Source organism: Mercenaria mercenaria, chromosome 11 (genome assembly GCF_021730395.1).
Source record: "Mercenaria mercenaria strain notata chromosome 11, MADL_Memer_1, whole genome shotgun sequence".
Taxonomy (NCBI): Eukaryota; Metazoa; Mollusca; class Bivalvia; order Venerida; family Veneridae; genus Mercenaria; species Mercenaria mercenaria.
This window is the reverse complement of record NC_069371.1, coordinates 323333-341633: the sequence shown is the minus strand read 5'-3', so window position 1 is coordinate 341633 and position 18301 is coordinate 323333. Positions and strand designations below refer to the sequence as shown.

The 18301-nt window shown below is 35.5% G+C and overlaps 1 protein-coding gene across 2 annotated transcripts in view; it reads right to left on the bottom strand.

Annotated features, from left to right (window-relative positions):
- Positions 1–1901: 1901 nt before the first annotated feature.
- Positions 1902–18301, bottom strand: part of LOC128546964 (uncharacterized) — a 39380-nt gene continuing 22980 nt past the window's right edge. For both annotated transcript variants that reach the window (XM_053518396.1, XM_053518395.1), the window contains 2 exons: positions 3571–3689; positions 1902–3150 (listed from right to left, as the gene is read on the bottom strand). In XM_053518396.1, the coding sequence (XP_053374371.1) occupies positions 3058–3150; positions 3571–3689 (212 nt within the window). In that variant the 3' untranslated portion in view covers positions 1902–3057. The remainder of the gene's footprint in view (positions 3151–3570; positions 3690–18301) is intronic.

Sequence of the window (18301 nt, the reverse complement as noted above, 5' to 3'; positions counted from 1 at the left end):
TGGGGCAAACAACATCTTTTGCAAGCTCAGAATTAAAGAACTTACAAATTTGTTCATACAAATACCACTGACGGGCCGCATTCAGACCTGGAAAAGCTTTTACTACAGGTATAGCATTTTGCTTCAGTGTATTTACCTTAACTTCTTCATATTTACCTTATCGTCTTTACAATCAAAATATTTTTTTGCAACATACAACACCCGGTTCAACTGAACTGACAAAGAAATGATGGTATTTAGACAACTGTTTAATAGGTTTAAAATACTGTTCAAGAAATGGCCCTCAGCTGTAAAAACAACAGATTTGTCAGGATCATCAACTAATTGTGGAACAGTGTGACCCCCTCTTGATAACTGCCTGACAGTGTTAGCCACTTGGATCATTGTTTCTGCATCAGAATCTCTCCACTTCACTTTCCATACACCGAAATTCCAATCTGGGGCAAATTTCGTGTGTCCTGCCACCAACATACTCTTTGCAACAGTCTCATGTAGTCCTGAATATTGAAAATGTCTTGTTAATATTAAACTTACAATACTTTTATCAGCATCTTCACGTAAAACGAGCAGGGCCATGAGAAAACCATCATAACGATTTTATGACCAGTATGGATTGAGATGAGCCAATGTAGCTGCATCCATACTGGATGTAAATCAAAGTGTTTGCTTTCCCATGATGCAGCTTATATAATATTTGTCTTTAGATGACTGTCAGATATAATCATGTAATTTCCTACCAGTTGCAAAGGCACAATGTTGGTTTTCTCATGACGTGGCTAAAGTAATAGCTTCATACTAATCACAGAAAGATATAACTTCTCAAAACTTAATATGAGTGTACTTCATACATTCATCCAACTTTTTCAGCTTGAAATACGTATGTTCTATGAATTGTTCTATGAATTTGATGAATCTTTTACTAAAATACAACATGAGAAACTGTTTCCACACTTTGCATAATAATATTGTAGTATCTGTATCATAGATCTGTCTAAAGAACCTAAAAGTTATGATTATCATCGGGTACCAAGCCACTTGTAATGTAAGCCTGGCAAAATATGCAGGAAACAACTTCCTTTGACATCACATTAGAATAATGACAAGACCTTTCTGAAGCCATTTAGTACTGCTTATGTGGACAATTTAACCATCATCACCCTGCATATCTGAGCAAGTATCATAAGCTACTCAATTCACTTTCACACAGTATCCATGAATGCCGGAAACAGATACATGGCCTCAGTATTATTGTCCTTCTTTTTTTAAAGACATACTAAAAATGCAATGCAATATATTTAGTTATTTTATCATTCGAAAGTAAATAAAACAAAATACTTAACGATTTATCATTATTATTCAATAAGAATCATGTAAAACATTACATCATATAACATTTATCACAAGGGGTAACAAGTAATGTAGATAATAACATTATTATGGTAAGTTTGGAGGTTTAAGGCCACTCAATGTTTGGACAGGGAGTGTCGGAGCAACTGTCCAAACACAGTCGGCCGAGAAGAACCAGCGAGCCTGAATGAGTAAAAACGAAGTGCGGATCGAAGCAAATTTTTGTCCATAAAAAAGAGTAACGAGACTGCAATATTATGACAGTGAGTGCCGAAGCAACTGTCCAAGCCTGCAATATTATGTCAGGGAGTGCCGAAGCAACTGTCCGACATGAATAGCAAAATAAGCAAATGGCAAAACCTGTTGCGAATAAGGCAAGCTATCATTGGAATCCACGGGCAAAGACGCAAATTTACTTGAAACCAATCAAGTAAAAAACTTGGCAAGTGCAACAGTAAACTACGCAAACTAGGCAAATATGGCAAGCGCAACAGTAAACTAAGCAAGCTAGGATTGCCAGATCACTTGGGCAAAACCTAGAAACGCAAACAGAATTGCAGGCTTACAATCAAAATTTATCTAACCGCGATTCAAATTACGCTGTGTATTGTTACTATAAATACGTCAGTCGAATAGGCCCCCAAACCGACGGGAATGATGCCAAGGCCCCAACATCGATTTAGGAGAAAATTCGACAGACAAATACCATACAATATCAAATAATAAAATATTTTTGTGTATAAGCATTGAATTTTGCTGGCTCGCGTGTTCAACCCTCGACCGACAGAATTTTTACGATAAGTGACAGTGTTATATGACAATAGAGTAATTTACTGAAAAGAATTGACAATCATCTTTTATATTCAGTTTCTCAAAGACTATTATGAACAGTTATTACACATCAGTTATAGAATCTTTATGCAAACGTTCATCACAAAAAAATGCAATAACAAAAAGTGTTCACATCCATAGATATACATGTCTACAGACTGTATAAGTTATAGCAAACAACTTCCCACAAATACTGTCCTGAATGTCCTTTCTAATAACAATTCAACTGATTCAATAGATACAATATAAAGTTCACTAATGTGCAAAGCACTATAGACGTTTATTATGTAGTATTATACACTTAGTTTCTGACAGTGATGAGAATGTCTGAATGTCTATAACTTCATGAGTGACAGATCGTTCACTTGATACCCCTTGTCTGGTAAACAATGTTGCCATTTCCTCATATTAGCAAGAAGACTCTGAAAAATACATTAAAACACAGCAGAGCAGAGCGAAGAAAGAATCATTATATAATTTATGTATTAATATGATGTCTAAATGAAAAATCGTAGCAAAACAACGATTTGTAAACAATTTTGGGTGGGTCGGATGGGAAATTGAGCTTTTAGCAGCGTAGTTTATCTTCGGTGTTGAATCGAGAAAGAGAAATTTGCACGAACTTTTGGTGCTTATATACCGTTGGTAGAACTGATACCCGGCTTAATGATAGCATGCTGGCTAGAAACCATGCGTAACGGACGATAATATCCGAAGATCACCAGTTGACTAGTGATCGTGACGTAACTGCATAGCAACGGTGTTGACAGCCTTTTCTTGCAAAATAAAGTAAATTATTTGCAGAAGAAAATAATTTCTATTATTTGTTATAAAATACGGGCACATTAAAAACAACTATAGAAAATTGTTTATTTTAGCCTAAGAAATCTTACCTATTAAAGTGCGCAATACTGCGTACAAAATGACAAAGTTGTTGTTTTTATTCCGCCCAGCTGCATTATTGAAATATATCTAATAAAAAAACATTAACAAATTAAACCAAATACAAAACAATAGAAAAGATACGCATTTTTTTAAATGTATTGTATGTTTTACTTACTATAAATCTTTTGTAAGTGGGTACAATTTTTACAAAGGAGTAAAAGTATGTTTAATTTTTCTTTTGTACTTATAGATAGAATAGAATATAACTGAATCTGTGTGAGTTTTATCATTAAAAAATGATCAAGGACTTAAACATTTAATATTTCCATTTTTATTGAAACCATGTCATAAACAATATTCCCATATTCAACCTGCAGATGTTTGCATCTTTTGTCCTCTATATATTGTGCCATTTGCCAACAGTTATCGCTTTTTCATAATAGTACGATTCAAGCCCCCCAAAAAATATATTGAGGTATAACATATATTGTTATAGTATTATACAACCTGTGCATGTTTCTCTCCTATGCCAAAGAACTGCAGATACTGATGAGCCATAAACACCACTCTTTTCGCTCCTTTCCCAGTGCACTGACTTTCATCAATCAAATAAAACGTCTGTTTGCCTGCAAGAAATAGGCAAAAATTATAATATTAACATAATACATGTTCATAATGCATTTTTTCATGCACAGACTTTCATCAGTCAAATAAAATGTCTGTTTGCCTGCAAGAAATACCAAAATGCAAAAATATAATATTTACATAATACATGTTCTAAATGTGTTTCATCATTAGAATGCCAAATAAAATGTCTTTCAATTTAGACAATGCTATTTATAGTTTATAGGCGAGTTCATAAAACTATTAATGACTGAATAGTAAACATTGTGGAGACCAGACTGCATGGATGTGCAGGCTCATCTTGATCTACATTGACCGCAAATTAGACATCGACTTTCACTTTCACAACATTGAAAGTACATTACTGACTTGCTGGAAGAAATGTCACAGAACTTTCTAAGAGTTTTCTTCAAAATCTCATAGCACAGTACTTTCAGGTAAAACAATCAGACTACAAAATATGAGAATAAGATTTCTAAACTTTTACCCTGCTAAATTTCTAGAATGGACTACTCCATCTTTCAATTCGGATATTACCTTTATAGTTCATAGAGGTATTCATTGATAATTTACTGAACCCATAACGTAAGTGCAGATCATGATCAGACTGCACAGACTGTGCAGCCTGATCTTAATCTGCACTCTTGTCAAAAGCAGACATAAGCACATCTACGATGCTAAGAGTTTAATACAGTATTGAAGCATGAATACTGTTAGATTTTAGTAGCAGGAATCATTTATTCTAATACATGATCCTTCTGCACATACACCAAACACATGGCACTTCCTTGGGTTACGGAAATAAATTGGTCCAACTTGTTGTAAATCATGCAGATAATGCACCTGCTGTGAAAAATCCCAGAAATAATTGTATTCAACATTCAGAGTGCATGGTGTACTGTCTGAAACATGACAAAATAATTTCTTTAAATTTATAAGCCGATATCATAAAACTGTATATATTCAGTGATTAAAAACTGACTTTGGTGATAGCTTCATGTCGCTTATAGAGTAAGAATAGTCAATTTAACTTAATGAGCCACTACCCACTGGAAGCACTTTGGTGTGGGTAAAGCGTCAGATTCCTACCCGCCGTGGAATTTGACCGCGACCTTCCCATTCCTTTCTTTAGGCACAAGTACATGCTCAGAACTCCAGAAATTTCAAAACTCTATCATCATCGTGTTGGTCAATTAGTCCCTTTTCCTGCTGCACAAGATCATTTTCAATTTCATTATCTACATTATCATAATACGCATCATATAAATCATCATCATCTCCATCATCTAAAGCATTATCATTCTCTTGGTAATTTAAAAAGGACAAAGGTTCTTCATATTCAACATATTCAGCATTTGGACATTCTGGGTATAAAACATCAACTAAGTGAAGTTCATCATTAAACTCTGGGTCATTGTCAGAAAACTCATATGGTATAGTACTAGATTGTGACAGTTCAAACTGGCTCATTTTAGAAGGTTATTGGGTCAAACTTTATTGTTTTTATGGCAGCCATAACTTGGTTGCTATAAACAAATCATTGCTAAATCCTTCCTCAGTTTCAAAGTCTCATTACTTCCCTGTTTAATCATTTCGTCAAAAATGTGTATTTTCTCATAATATTAGTGAGAAGTTCATACTTACTCAACTCAAAGGTGTTACCTACAAATCTAGCATTAGCATTAAATACATGAAATCGTGAAGGAATCGTCCAAACTATTATAAATAGAAGCATTTCCAGTGCATAATTGATGTCGAATTTATACCGTTAGAGCGATCAGAATAATCAGTATCTTGTGAAAATTCAATTATCCCCGGTTGTATACCACGTGAGTGTCGTTGAAGAATATAGTAAGTTTCACATTGTTTCAAAGTATTGAAAATTATTCTTTGAAAGTTTACAAATAATTTTTTTCTAAGCTTACAAAGACGTAAACAAATCTCGCATTTCCTCGATAACGACGTCAACGTCCATAAGCCCCAAAATAACATTCCTAGACACATATACAGACCAGTTTTAAAGAAAGTCGCACTATTCCGTTCATGACCATTATTTGATTCCGGCTCCATAGAAGTTATATCTACACGGAATATCTCCTTGAGGATACAGTCGAGATTGCCAACACTATAGATAAAGTCTTGATGAATGAATCTATTGCAGATTCATACCAATCACAGTTACAACATACAGCAGTTAATAAAATGTACAATCTGTGTGCATAAACGTGAACCTCTAAATATAGTGATATGTCTGTTTCGAATTTAACATCATTATAGTTCACTGCTTCGGTAAATGTCTGTATATATTGTAAGTAAGTCACTACAAAGTGCAAAAATATCTGTTTTTGGTATTAGGTGGACTGTCAGAATTGAAAGGCATTAAGGGGACAAAACCTATCTTTCCTGTCGATATCTTTCTCAACTATTTTTCCATTCATTTTGCATAATTTTATGTTATTTCATTGTTTTAATTCCTGTTCTCATCAAAAAAAGTGTAGAGTAAAAATATATAAAACAGTTGGTCCCCTTTATATTTTGTACTCCTTTAAGAGGACTTAAGAAGATCCGTTCTTTAAAAAGGGCTTAAGGAGACCATTTTATATATATAAATGGTAGAAACCTTCGTATGTTTTATTGATCGGCTGTATCCAGTTTTAAGCCTGTTTCAACAGTATTTCAATTATCTTCGGCAGGTAGTTTACTTATCTGTGAAGTCAACGTCTTGAAATACTCGACCACGTCACCAGTCAGTGGAGTAAGGGAGGATATCAGATTATGCCATTTAGTCCATCTTGTTGTATTGTGGAAACTGAGTTTAAGCATAATGACATGTCGAAAGTTGCTGATTGTAACTGAAGATTGTTTTGCTTTAAGCACGCAAGGTTCCCTCCCGATCGGCCGAGTTCTTTCCCTTTACACGTTTTTCCCTCACAGTCATCAGTTGGGAAACATATTACAATTTGGCTTGTCACCAAGTCAGATCTTAGGTGGCCATTATACCTCATTAATGACAACTAATTCAGTCATAGTTAATTCCGTTTATTAGAAATTTCGGTTCTGAAAGTGGGGAATTGCAACTGGTTTTTTTTTTTGGTTGTTTATTTCGAGTAATAATATAAACAAGATCGTGTCTGATATTTGTTTTCAACTACATGTATAACTGGAAACATGGGACATGTAATACACTTTGATTTTATTGTATATGTAATTCATTTTTAAAAACAGCAAAGGCACACTAGTAGTAAGCACACTGTGTGTGAATATAGAGTAAATTGATCAAGAGATGAAGTTATGCTAAAATACAAATATATCACTTCATTCAGGTTTTTCACAACAAGTAGTACAACAAGAGCTGTCACAGGAGACAGCAGACTCGACTATTTCGTGCTGGATAGTGAAACTGGGCACATCTGAGGAAGCTGGAGCTGTCACTGGAGTGTTTAATGACTCCAATGGTGGATGAAGATATTGCACAATAGCTCGAGTCTATGTCAAAAATACAGTACTGCATCAAGTGATAAGAGAGATAAAGATATAATGTATCAAAACACTAAATAAGTATAATTCTAAGCAAAAAGGTGGCATAATTCATATAATATTGTTGTAAGAGATATGCACCTTGTGTGATATGATTTTTGAACAACTACTTCAAGTTTGAATCAAATCCATTTATTAATAAGAGAATTATAGTGAACATGCATCAAAATTAACCTTAAATTCTAAGTAAAAGGGGGCATAATTCATGAAATAGTGGTGCCAGGGTTATGCACCTTGTCATATAATGTGGGTGATAAGGTGGAACAATATTTTAAGTTTATATCAAATCCATTTAATAATAACTGAGATAGAGTGAAAGTGCATCAAAACTTTAACCTGAAATTCTCAAGAAAAAGGGGAGATAATTCATGAAATTTTGGTGCACGAGTTATGGTTCTTATGTCATATGATGCGAGTGATATTGAGCAACTATTTTAATTTTGAATCAAATCCATTTAGTAATAACTGAGATAGAGTGAAAATGCATCAAAACTTTAACCTGAAATTCTAAGTAAAGTGGGGGATAATTCATGAAAAATTGGTGCTAGAGTTATGAACCTTGTGTCATATGATGTGGGTGATGATGCAGAACACCTGTTTTAAATTTGAATCAAATCCATAAAGTAGTAACCGAGGTAGAGTGAAAGTGCACCAAAACTTTAACCTGAAATTCTAAGTAAAATGTGGGGATAAAATGAAATATTAGTGTGAGAGTTATGGCCCTTATGCCAGATGATGTGGGTAATGATGATGAATAACTATTTTAAATTGCAAAGCAAATCCATCAAGTAATTACAGAGATAAGGAGGAAAAAGAAAGTGTAAAAAACTTTAACCAAGGTGGGGACGCAGAAAGACGCCGACGCCAGGGAGAGTAGAATAGCTTTCCATATACTTCGTAAAGTCGAGCTCAAAACGGGCTTGTCTGTGTTTCACTTAGATGCACCATATACTGTTCCACAAAATACTAACACTAGCAATATCTGAATAATCAGACAACATTCATGTAAAGTCAGCTGCAACTGCTTAGCTTGTCCAGACTGTAGACATTTTCAAAGTCTCAACAGGTTAAATTATTCCAAACTTTATTTTACCAAATGAAAGAAATTTCATTTCTACAAAGAATGTATACAGATATCCAACATTACCTGCACTACATAACAAGAGCTGTCACAGAGACAGCGCGCTCGACTATTTTTATGCTGGATGGTGAAACTGGGCACATCTGAGGAAGCTGGAGCTGTCACTGGAGTGTTTAAGGACTCCAATGTGGACGCAAATATTGGACAATAACTTAAGTCTGTGTCAAATGTATTAAGTAATAAATTCTGCCAAATAAAGTAATGCATCATTAGTCATATCATGTGGTTAATAATATTGTTGAACAACTGTTTTAAGTTTGAATCAAACCTATTCAGTAATAACTGAGATAGAGCATAAGTGCATCACAATGTAATTCTTGGAAAATAGGGGGGCATAACTCATATAATTTTGGTGCCATCATTATGAACCTTGTGTCATATGATGCGGGTGATGCTGTGTAATAACTGTTTCAAGTTTGAATCAAATCAATTAAGTAACAACAGAGATATGGTGAAAAATTATCAAAATTAAATTAAAATTCTTAGTAAAAAGGGGACTTAATTCACAAAATATTGTGCAAGAGTTATGGAACTTGTGTCAAATGTTGTGCAAGAACTATTTAAAGTTTGAATCAAATTCATTAAAAAATAAAGATATAGTGCATCAATATAAACTTGAAATTCTAAGTAAAAATGGGACATAATTCATGAAATATTGGTGCAGAGTTATGGCCCTTGTGCCATATGATGTGACTGATGATGTGGTATAACTATTTTATGTTTTAATCAAATCTGTTTAGTAATAACATTAACAGAGCGAAAGTGCATCAAAACATGAAATTTTACTTATAAAGGGGGCATAATTCATGAAATATTGGTGCCAGAGTTATAGCCCTTGTGTCATATGATGTGACTGATGATGTGATATAACTATTTTAAGTTTGAATCAAATCTGTTTGGTAATAACAGTAACAGAGTGAAAGTGCATCAAAATTTCAACATGAAATTTTACGTGAAAAGGGGGCATAATTCATGAAATATTGGTGCAAGAATTAAAGCCCTTGCGTCATATGTTGTGGATACTGATGTGAAACAATTATTTTAAGTATGAATCAAATCCATTTATTAATAACTGAGATAAGAGCGATATAGTGAAAAATACATCAAAATTAACCTAAAATTCTAAGTAAAATGGGGGAATAATTCCTGAACAATTGGTGCCAGAGTTATGGACCTTGTGTCATATGATGTGAGTGATGATGTAGAACAACTATTTTAAGTTTGAATCAAATCCATTAATCAATAACTTAGATAGAGTTAACGTGCACCAAAACTTTAACCTGAAATTCTAAGTACAAAGGGGCATAATTCATGTAATATTGCTGCAAGAGTTATGGCCCTTGTGCCATATGATGTGGGTGATGATGAGAAATAACTATTTTAAGTTTGATGTAAATCCATCAAGTAATTACAGAGATAAAGAGAACAAGCAAATTCGATGAGTTGGTATCCCCCGCCGAAAGGGTTTGTGGTGAGGAATGGCAAAATAATTTACCCAACAGAAAGTTAAGGATGTTACTTAGAAGCTAATAATTACAACAGTCAAAATCAATTTAACAGAAAATGAATGTTCTTTTTTTTGTTGTTTTGGGGTGGGGTGGGGGTGGAGGGGTGGGTTTTGGGGCAGTGGAGGTGACCGGGTGAGGGTACAAAACATCACATGTTGATTATAAATATTTATGGAAAATTAAAAATGGAAAAAAGAAAAAAAAATGGGTGGTGGTGGTGGGGGTGGGGGGAATGCATGATCGGGGTAGTGGGCATGACTCAGCCGGGTTGAGGAGTGAGGTGGGGGAACAGTACAACTTTGCATGTTGATAAATATTTTTTAAAAAGGAATGATTTTTTGGGGGGGTGGGAGTGGGTGTGACCAAGGCAAGGTGGAAGGGGGTGTGACCAAGGCAAGGTGATGACCAAGTGTGGGTAAACAACTTCACATGTTTATAATAAATGTTCAAGGAAAAGAATGAAAGAAGTTTAATGAAATTCATTCCACCGATTGGTTGGTTTGTTATGTACAAATCTGTATATTTTTAAACAATTAAAGGGCAATAACTCTAAGGAAAATTGACCAATTAAAAAAAAATGACAGGCATCATCGAAGTGTTGGTTCATATTTATTTCAAGTTTCATAAAATTGTACCAGCTTGTTACTGAGAAATGGCTGCAGACGTAGATTTTTCATTAAATCAAGGGCAATAATTCAAAGGGAAATTGACCAATCCAAAACAATTGACGGACATCAACACAGTATGTTGGTGCATGTTTATTTCAAGTTTTATGAAATTCTACCTGATAGTTACTGAGAAACGGCTGCAGAAGGACATTTTTCATTACATCAAGGGAAATAACTCTAAGGTAAATTGACCAATCCAAAAAAAAAAACACTTGACGGGCATCATCGCAGTATGTTGGTTCATGTTTATACCAAGTTTCATGAACTTCTACCTGCTAGTTACTGAGAAATGCCTGCGGACGGGCGCACGGACAACGCCATTTCAATAACCCCCTCCCGATTTCATCGGCCGGGGATAATAAAGAGTAAGTACATCAAAACATTAACCAAGGTGTGTACGCGGAAGGACGCCGACGCCAGGGCGAGTAGGACAGCTCTCATATACTTTGTATAGTCGAGCTAAAATATCCTATCTATAAAATCAAGCAAGGACATATTTCTCTCTATAAAAAGTCATTTGAGATTTAGTATACATGTCTAATATCTAACCCATTTTATAGAGTGAGATAATGTTGTCAAAAAGCCCAGAAATTAAACATTCATTTCCGGAATCTAATCTATGTGATTAACACAGCAGAAAGAGATGTTCTACATTAACATCTTTGTCAGAAAAACACTATAGTTTATTTTCAGAAAATGCATTGTTTTTGTACTATAGTAGGGGATTTTTTTTTAATTTTGTGACCCCCTTGATAAAGCTTTAAAACTTCACACATTGTTAGTTATGATGTCAGGTTCAAAAAATGAAGGGTCCCCAAAAGATCATCCAAGGGAGCACCCATGATATTACCGTAACTTGAAACTTGCCAATTTTTAAAATGTATCATTTTTTGGCAATGATTCTTAGAAATTTCTTTTAGATTATTGCAAATAAACAACAAAATATGCATGTTTCAAATAAAATCATTTTTGCGTGTATCTAATAAGTAATATGGTTGCTACGGAAACTTTAACGGCAAAATCCATAAAAATTCTATTCATAAACAGTTTATGCGTAGGAAGAAGAAAAATAAACAGTTTCGTAAAGCATTATGTTTTCAATAAATATATTATTGCTAACAATTATTGAATATCTTTCTAAGACTTTAAAATTTCTTTAACAGTATTGCAAATAAAAACAAAAACATATTATCCGACCGCATTTACCTGGCACTCATTAATATTCCATTGATACCCGTAAGATTTCCGACTAACCGTATGTCATTTAAACTATTCAACTATGCTTTATTTTTAAATCTAATCGAGAGGCTCACTCAAAAATGGGCAAAAAGGTTTATATAAAGTATGTCGATATCGTAAATACAGGCGTACATTGCCAAATACGAAGTTTTATGAGTGCCAAGTAAATAGGGTTGGATAATAAATATTTCAAAATTAAATCAATTTCATATAAATATAGGGTTGCTATAGAAACTAAAAGTTCAAAAATTCATAAATCGTGATCTTTATTGCTCTTTTATTGAAAAACAGTTTCGTAAAATGTTATGTTTTCACTAGATATAATATTGCTGAAATTTAGCTAAGTCATTGTGCATTATTTTAGTGGCTTTGAAAATACCTAATTGAGGTAGAGGCATGAAGGAAATTATAATAAACAAGTGAATGAAGTATTGCCATGCAATACAAAGTCCCATACTGGAAGGCACCTAATTTTCTCTACAGCAGTATAACATAATGAACTGATATCTGTCAATGATGTATAAACAATATTGTACTATATATACAATATGTAATAACAACACACTTGGATTAAAATGTGCATATATAAAAACCCACAGTTGTTTTCATATTGAATTTTTTTTGGCTGGTTGTAAAAATGTTATCATATAAGTTATTTATAGTAACAACAAAGGGAAATTAATCTTAATAAAAAAAAATCTATATAATATAAGTCCACAAGAAACTTTTTACCAGGGAGAGAAAAATCAAAATACACCTTCAAATTGTATGTAACATGCATGTTGTACCACAGAAAAGTGGTCTCGATTTTTCTCTACCGCCAGTAATAAAAAAGTTACAATAAAATCTGTTTATAGTAGCAACAAAGGGACGTAATTCTAAAAACAAGGGTGTCACATGGTGGTGAACAGTTGGTCCAAGTTACATGCATGCAGGAGAAATGCTCCGTACAAAGTCATTCTTGAAATTTGACCTTTGACCTCTAAATATGACCTTGACCTTAGACATAGGGACCTGGTTCTTGTGCATGACAATCCGTCTTATGTTGGTGAACATTTGTGCCAAGTAACATCACAATCCCTCCATGCATGAAGAAGAAATGCTCCAGACAAAGTCATTCTTGTGTCTGACATTTGGTCTCTAAGTGTGACCTTGACATTAGACCTTGGGCCTGGGTTTTGCACATGACATGTTGTCTCATCCAGGGGAATATTTGTGCCAACTGATATCTAAATCCTGTTTTGCATGATAAAGTTATAGTCCGGACAGGAAAAAAAAATCCTCTTGACTTTTGATCTCCAAGTGTGACCTTGACCTTTATGCTAGGGTACTGGTTGTTGCGCAAGACACATCGGCTCATCATGGGGAACATTTATGCCAAGTAATATTGTAATCCCTTGATGGATGACAAAGTTCTGGATTGGACAGGAAAATAAAACCTTACTGAAATTTGACCTCCAATTGTGACCTTGACCTTTGACCTAGGGGTCCGGGATTTGCGCATGACACGTCGTCTCACCATGGGGAACACTTGTGCCAAGTGATAATAAAATCCCTTAATGAATGTCAGAGTTATGGACCGGACACGAAACAGACCCTGTTCATGCTATGTTAACATTTGACTGCTAAGTGTGACCTTTGAGCTAGGGGTCTGAAAGTTGTGCATGACACATCATCTTATTATGAGGTACATTTGTGCCAAGTAATATTAAAATCCCTCCATGGATGGGAGAGTTATGGACCGGACAGGAAAAAAACCTTGTTGATCTTTGACCTCCAACTGTGACCTTGACCTTTAAGCTAGGGGTCTAGGTTTTGCGCATGACTCGTCGTCTCCTCATGGGGAACATTTGTGCCAAGTAATATTAAAATCCCTTCATGGATGACAGAGTTAAGGACCGGACACGAAATTGTGGACGGACGGACGGACGGACGGAAAAGCGCATTCCTATAGTCCCCGAAACTGATTTTCAACCAGTAGAGGACTAATAAATTAAATTGTGGGGGGGGGGGGGGGGGGGGGGTAGGGGGTGCATATGAATAAAGTTCCGTAATTCTGATAAAATTTATCACATCTGCACATGAAAAATTATCAACTGTGAAAGGAACAGAGGAACAGAAATTATTTGGTCACTGTAAACAAAAGTTTCCCTGTTCTGGGTCAATCTGATCTTGACCTTTGACCTACTGACCTCAAAATCAATAGGGGTCATCTGCTGGTCATGATCAACTTCCCTATCAACCTTCATGATCCTAGGCTCAAGCGTTCTTCAGTTATCGTCCGGAAACTGTTTAACTGTTCTGGGTGACCTTGACCTTCTGACCTCAAAATCAATAGGGGTCGTCTGCTGATCACAAACCAACCTCCCTATCTTGTTTGGTGATCCAAGGCCCAAGCGTTCTTCAGTTATCATCCGGACACTATTTAACTGTTCCGGGTCACTGTGAACTTGACCTTTGATCTACTAACCTCAAAATCAATAGGGATCATCTCTTGGTCATGATCAAATTTCCTGTCAACTTCCATGATCTTAGGTCTAAGTCTTCTCGAGTTATCATCCAGAAACGGTTTAACTGATCCACTGTGAACTTGACCTTTGCCCTACTGACCTCAAAATCAATCGGGGTCATCTTCCGGGCATGACAAACCTCCCTATTAAGTTTCATGATCCTAAGCCCAATGGTTCTCAAGTTATTGTCCAGAAACCTTTCACCTGTTCTGGGTCAGTGACCTTGACCTTTAACCTACTGACCTCAAAATCAATAGGGTCATCTGCTGGTCATGAAAAACAGTAAAACAAATGCCTTATCGGTGAGGTGCATAGCCCTTAGAGGGGGTAGGAACAGAAGGAGGACCTCTGCCTGTGTTGGGAAGAGTGGGGTCTATTTTGATAGTTTCTGAAATACAGGTATGAAAAGGTGAACACTGGTGCAAGTTTTTGTCTAAATGTTAAGGTCCTGGAGGTGTACTCCTCTCAATTTGGGAGGAGGTGGTCAAGGTGCACTCCCTCTGGAAAATTTTGAAATACAGGTATGAAATGGTGGCCTCTGGTGCATTTTTAATCTGAATTTGAGGTACTGGTGTGGTACTTCCCTCATTTGCGGGAGGAGGTCAGGGGGTTTTCCCCCTGAAAAAATTTTGAAATAAAGGTATTGAACGGTGCCCTCTGGTGCGTTTTAGGGCCTAAATTTTGAGAAAATATTATTTCTTTGCTAAAATAGTTTGGTGCAGCTTTGATGATCATAGGTCACTTCTCAGCCAACTGAGGGCTTGGGTCCCATTGGACTTATGGAATCTGATAGAAGCATCCTCTGTAAATGAATCTTAGAGAATATTAACTTCAATAAATTAATTGGTTCATTATATGCATGACTTTGTGCAAAAAGAAATTAAGTTCAGACAGAAATTACAAAAAATAGGAATAATTAAAAAAAACAAGGGCTTTTTTAGGAATTTGGCTTTTTCTGAGTGTTTCTTTTTAAGGAGGCCTAATAAAAAAAGGATTTTTTTAGGAATTTTAGGGCCACTTGAAAGCCTGTTGACCCTAAAGCGCTGTTGACCCTAAAGCGCTCACCTGTGTACAAGGGGCTTCAAGTGTGTTTGTATAAGTACAAAAGCCTATAGTTAGTACATGTCTGACAAATGGGCGTGGCCATTTTTTTTTACCTTAAAGCAATAATTTTGACAAGTATGGTATACATAAAGGGAGAAGTGACCACACCCCCTGGAAGCCATCTTTTTGACGAATCAGAATAATTTTAACAATCTTGGTAGAGGATCACACAAGAACCATTTGTGTAAAACTATTTTTAAATCGGGCCAGCACTTTCATACATGAAGATTTTAAAAGTTTCCAATATATACATATAGTGAAAAGTGACCACGTCCTCTGGCGGCCATATTTTTTGACGAATTGGAATTATTTGAACAATCTTGGTAGAGGGTCAAACAACGATCATTGAAAAATTGAAATCCACGAATTCATATTTCATGCCCAGAAAATTAGATGATTTTACAGTATATACATATAGGGAAAAGTGAACACGTCCTCTGGCGGCCATGTTTCTTGATGAATTGGAATAATTTTAACAATCTTGGTAGAGGGTCACACAAGGATGATTTGTGTAAAATTGTTCTAAAATCGGGCCAGCAGTTTCAAACAAGAAGATTTTTAAAATTTCAACTATATACATATAAGGAATGTCGTTTGAAGATTTTTCTATTAGTAGCTCTGGCGGCCCCTATGTGCAACCAAGCAGAACCGTTTGAACAACTTTGGTAGAGGACTATCCAAGGAACATCCATGCCAAGTTTCATCAAAATCCATTCAATGTTTATTTATAGAGGAGATGTCTTTTAAACACAATTGTTGATGACGGACGGACGCACACACGGATGCATGACGGACACAGCGTGATCACAATAACTCATCCTGAGCAATTTTCAGGTGAGCTTAAAACAAGAAAGTAGGTCAGCACGTCACATTCATGGTCACTGAAAGTCAGTTTAAAGATCAGAGTGCAAAACTATTAAAACTACTAAGAAAGTAGGTCAGTAAAAGTCACTAAAAGTCAGTTTGAAGATTGGTGTGCAAAACTGTGTACGTCATCCAAATTTCAAAGCTGTATCGTAGGTCAAGGTTACAGTCAAGTGAACCCTAATTACTTGAGTTCATCAGTTAATTATAATAAAACAGTCTAGGAAATATGATCAGATACTTTTTTAAGTATTTTCTCCTATATAACTCATATAACAAGTGACCCCCTGGGTGGGGCCTCTTTTCATTTCAAGGGCATAAATTGAATAATCTTGGTTAAGGACCACTAGGCAATGCAACATACTAAATATCAAAAGCCTAGGCCTTGCAGTTTCAGGCAAGAAGAGTTTAAAGTTTTTTCCTATATAAGTCTATGTAAAACATGGGACCACCGGGGCGGGGCCTCTTTCCACCCCCGGGTAACAATTTGAACAATCTTGGTAGAGGACTAAAAGGTAATGCTATATACCAAATATCAAAGGTCTATGTCTTGTGGTTTCAGACAAGAAGACTTTTTTAAAAATTCCAATATAAGTCAATGTAAAACTTGGGACCCATGGGACGGAGCCTCTTTTCACCCCAGGGGCATAATTTGAAAAAGTTTCATAGAGAACCATTAGATCATGATGTCACATGCCAAATATCAAGGTTCTAAGCCTTGTGGTTTTGGACAAGAAGATTTTTTAAGTTTTTCCTTTCGGTTGCCATGGCAATTAGAGTTCTGTCTGGACTTCAATTCTTTGAACAATTTTGAAAGAGGGCCACCCAAGGACCATTCTGTGAGCTTTGGTGTAATCTGCCCAGTGGTTTTCAAGAAGACTTTTTTACAAAATGTTGACGGACGCACAACGGACGATTGACATTGAGCGGTCACAAAAGATCACCATGAGCTTTTGGCTCAGGTGAGCTAAAAATAGTTCTGCTTTGAAAACAACCTTGTACACCTTTTTCAATTTAGATAGAAAAAAATTCAAAGAATGTAAAGCCGGAATTTAACAAGAGCTGTCTGATGACAGCGCGCTCGACTATTCGAAGAATTGATTGAAGAATGGTATCAAAATATTAACACATATATTCAGACAAAACAAAATAACAGATTAGACAAACAATGTTCCTGTATTTGTGGATTTCGATTAGTCTTGCAGTAATTGGCAATGTGTGAACCAATTTCAAAGTCCAAAAAGGGCCATAATTCAGCCAAAATAGTTGTCAGAGTTATGTACTCTTGTCTACAGATGGAAATTATGATGATAAACAAGTGTTCGAAGTTTAAAAGCCATATGTCAAATAGTTTTGACAAAACGTGGACTTGTATGAAAACAGAACAAATTTCTTAGTCCAAAAAGGGCCACAATTCAGCCAAAATCCTTGATGGAGTTATGTGCTCTTTCCTACAGATAGAGGCTATAATACTGAACAAGTGATAAAAGTTTCAAAGCCATATGTCAAACACTTTACACAAAATATGAACTGGTACGAAAAACTTAACCAAGATTTCTAAGTAGAAAGGGGCCATAATTCAGCCAAAATCCTTGATGGAGTTATGTACATTTGCCTATAACTGGACATGGTGATGGTAAACAGGTGTTGAAAGTTTCAAAGCTTTATCTCAAAAGAATTTGTCAAAATATGAACTGGTACGAAAAACTAAACCAAGATTTCTAAGTCAAAAGGGGCCATAATTCAGCCAAAATCCTTGATGGAGTTATGTGCTATTGCCTATAACTGGACATGGTGATGGTAAACAAGTGTTGAAAGTTTCAAAGCTTTACCTAAAAAGACTTTGTCAAAATATGAACTGGTACGAAAAACTTAACCAAGATTTCTAAGTCGAAAGGGGCCATAATTCAGCCAAAATCCTTGATGGAGTTATGTACTCTTGATTATAATCTCAAGACTTTGTCAAAAAGTGGACTGGTACAAAAACCTAACCAAGGTGTGACGCCGACGCCGACGCCGTGGTGAGTAGGATAGCTCTACTTA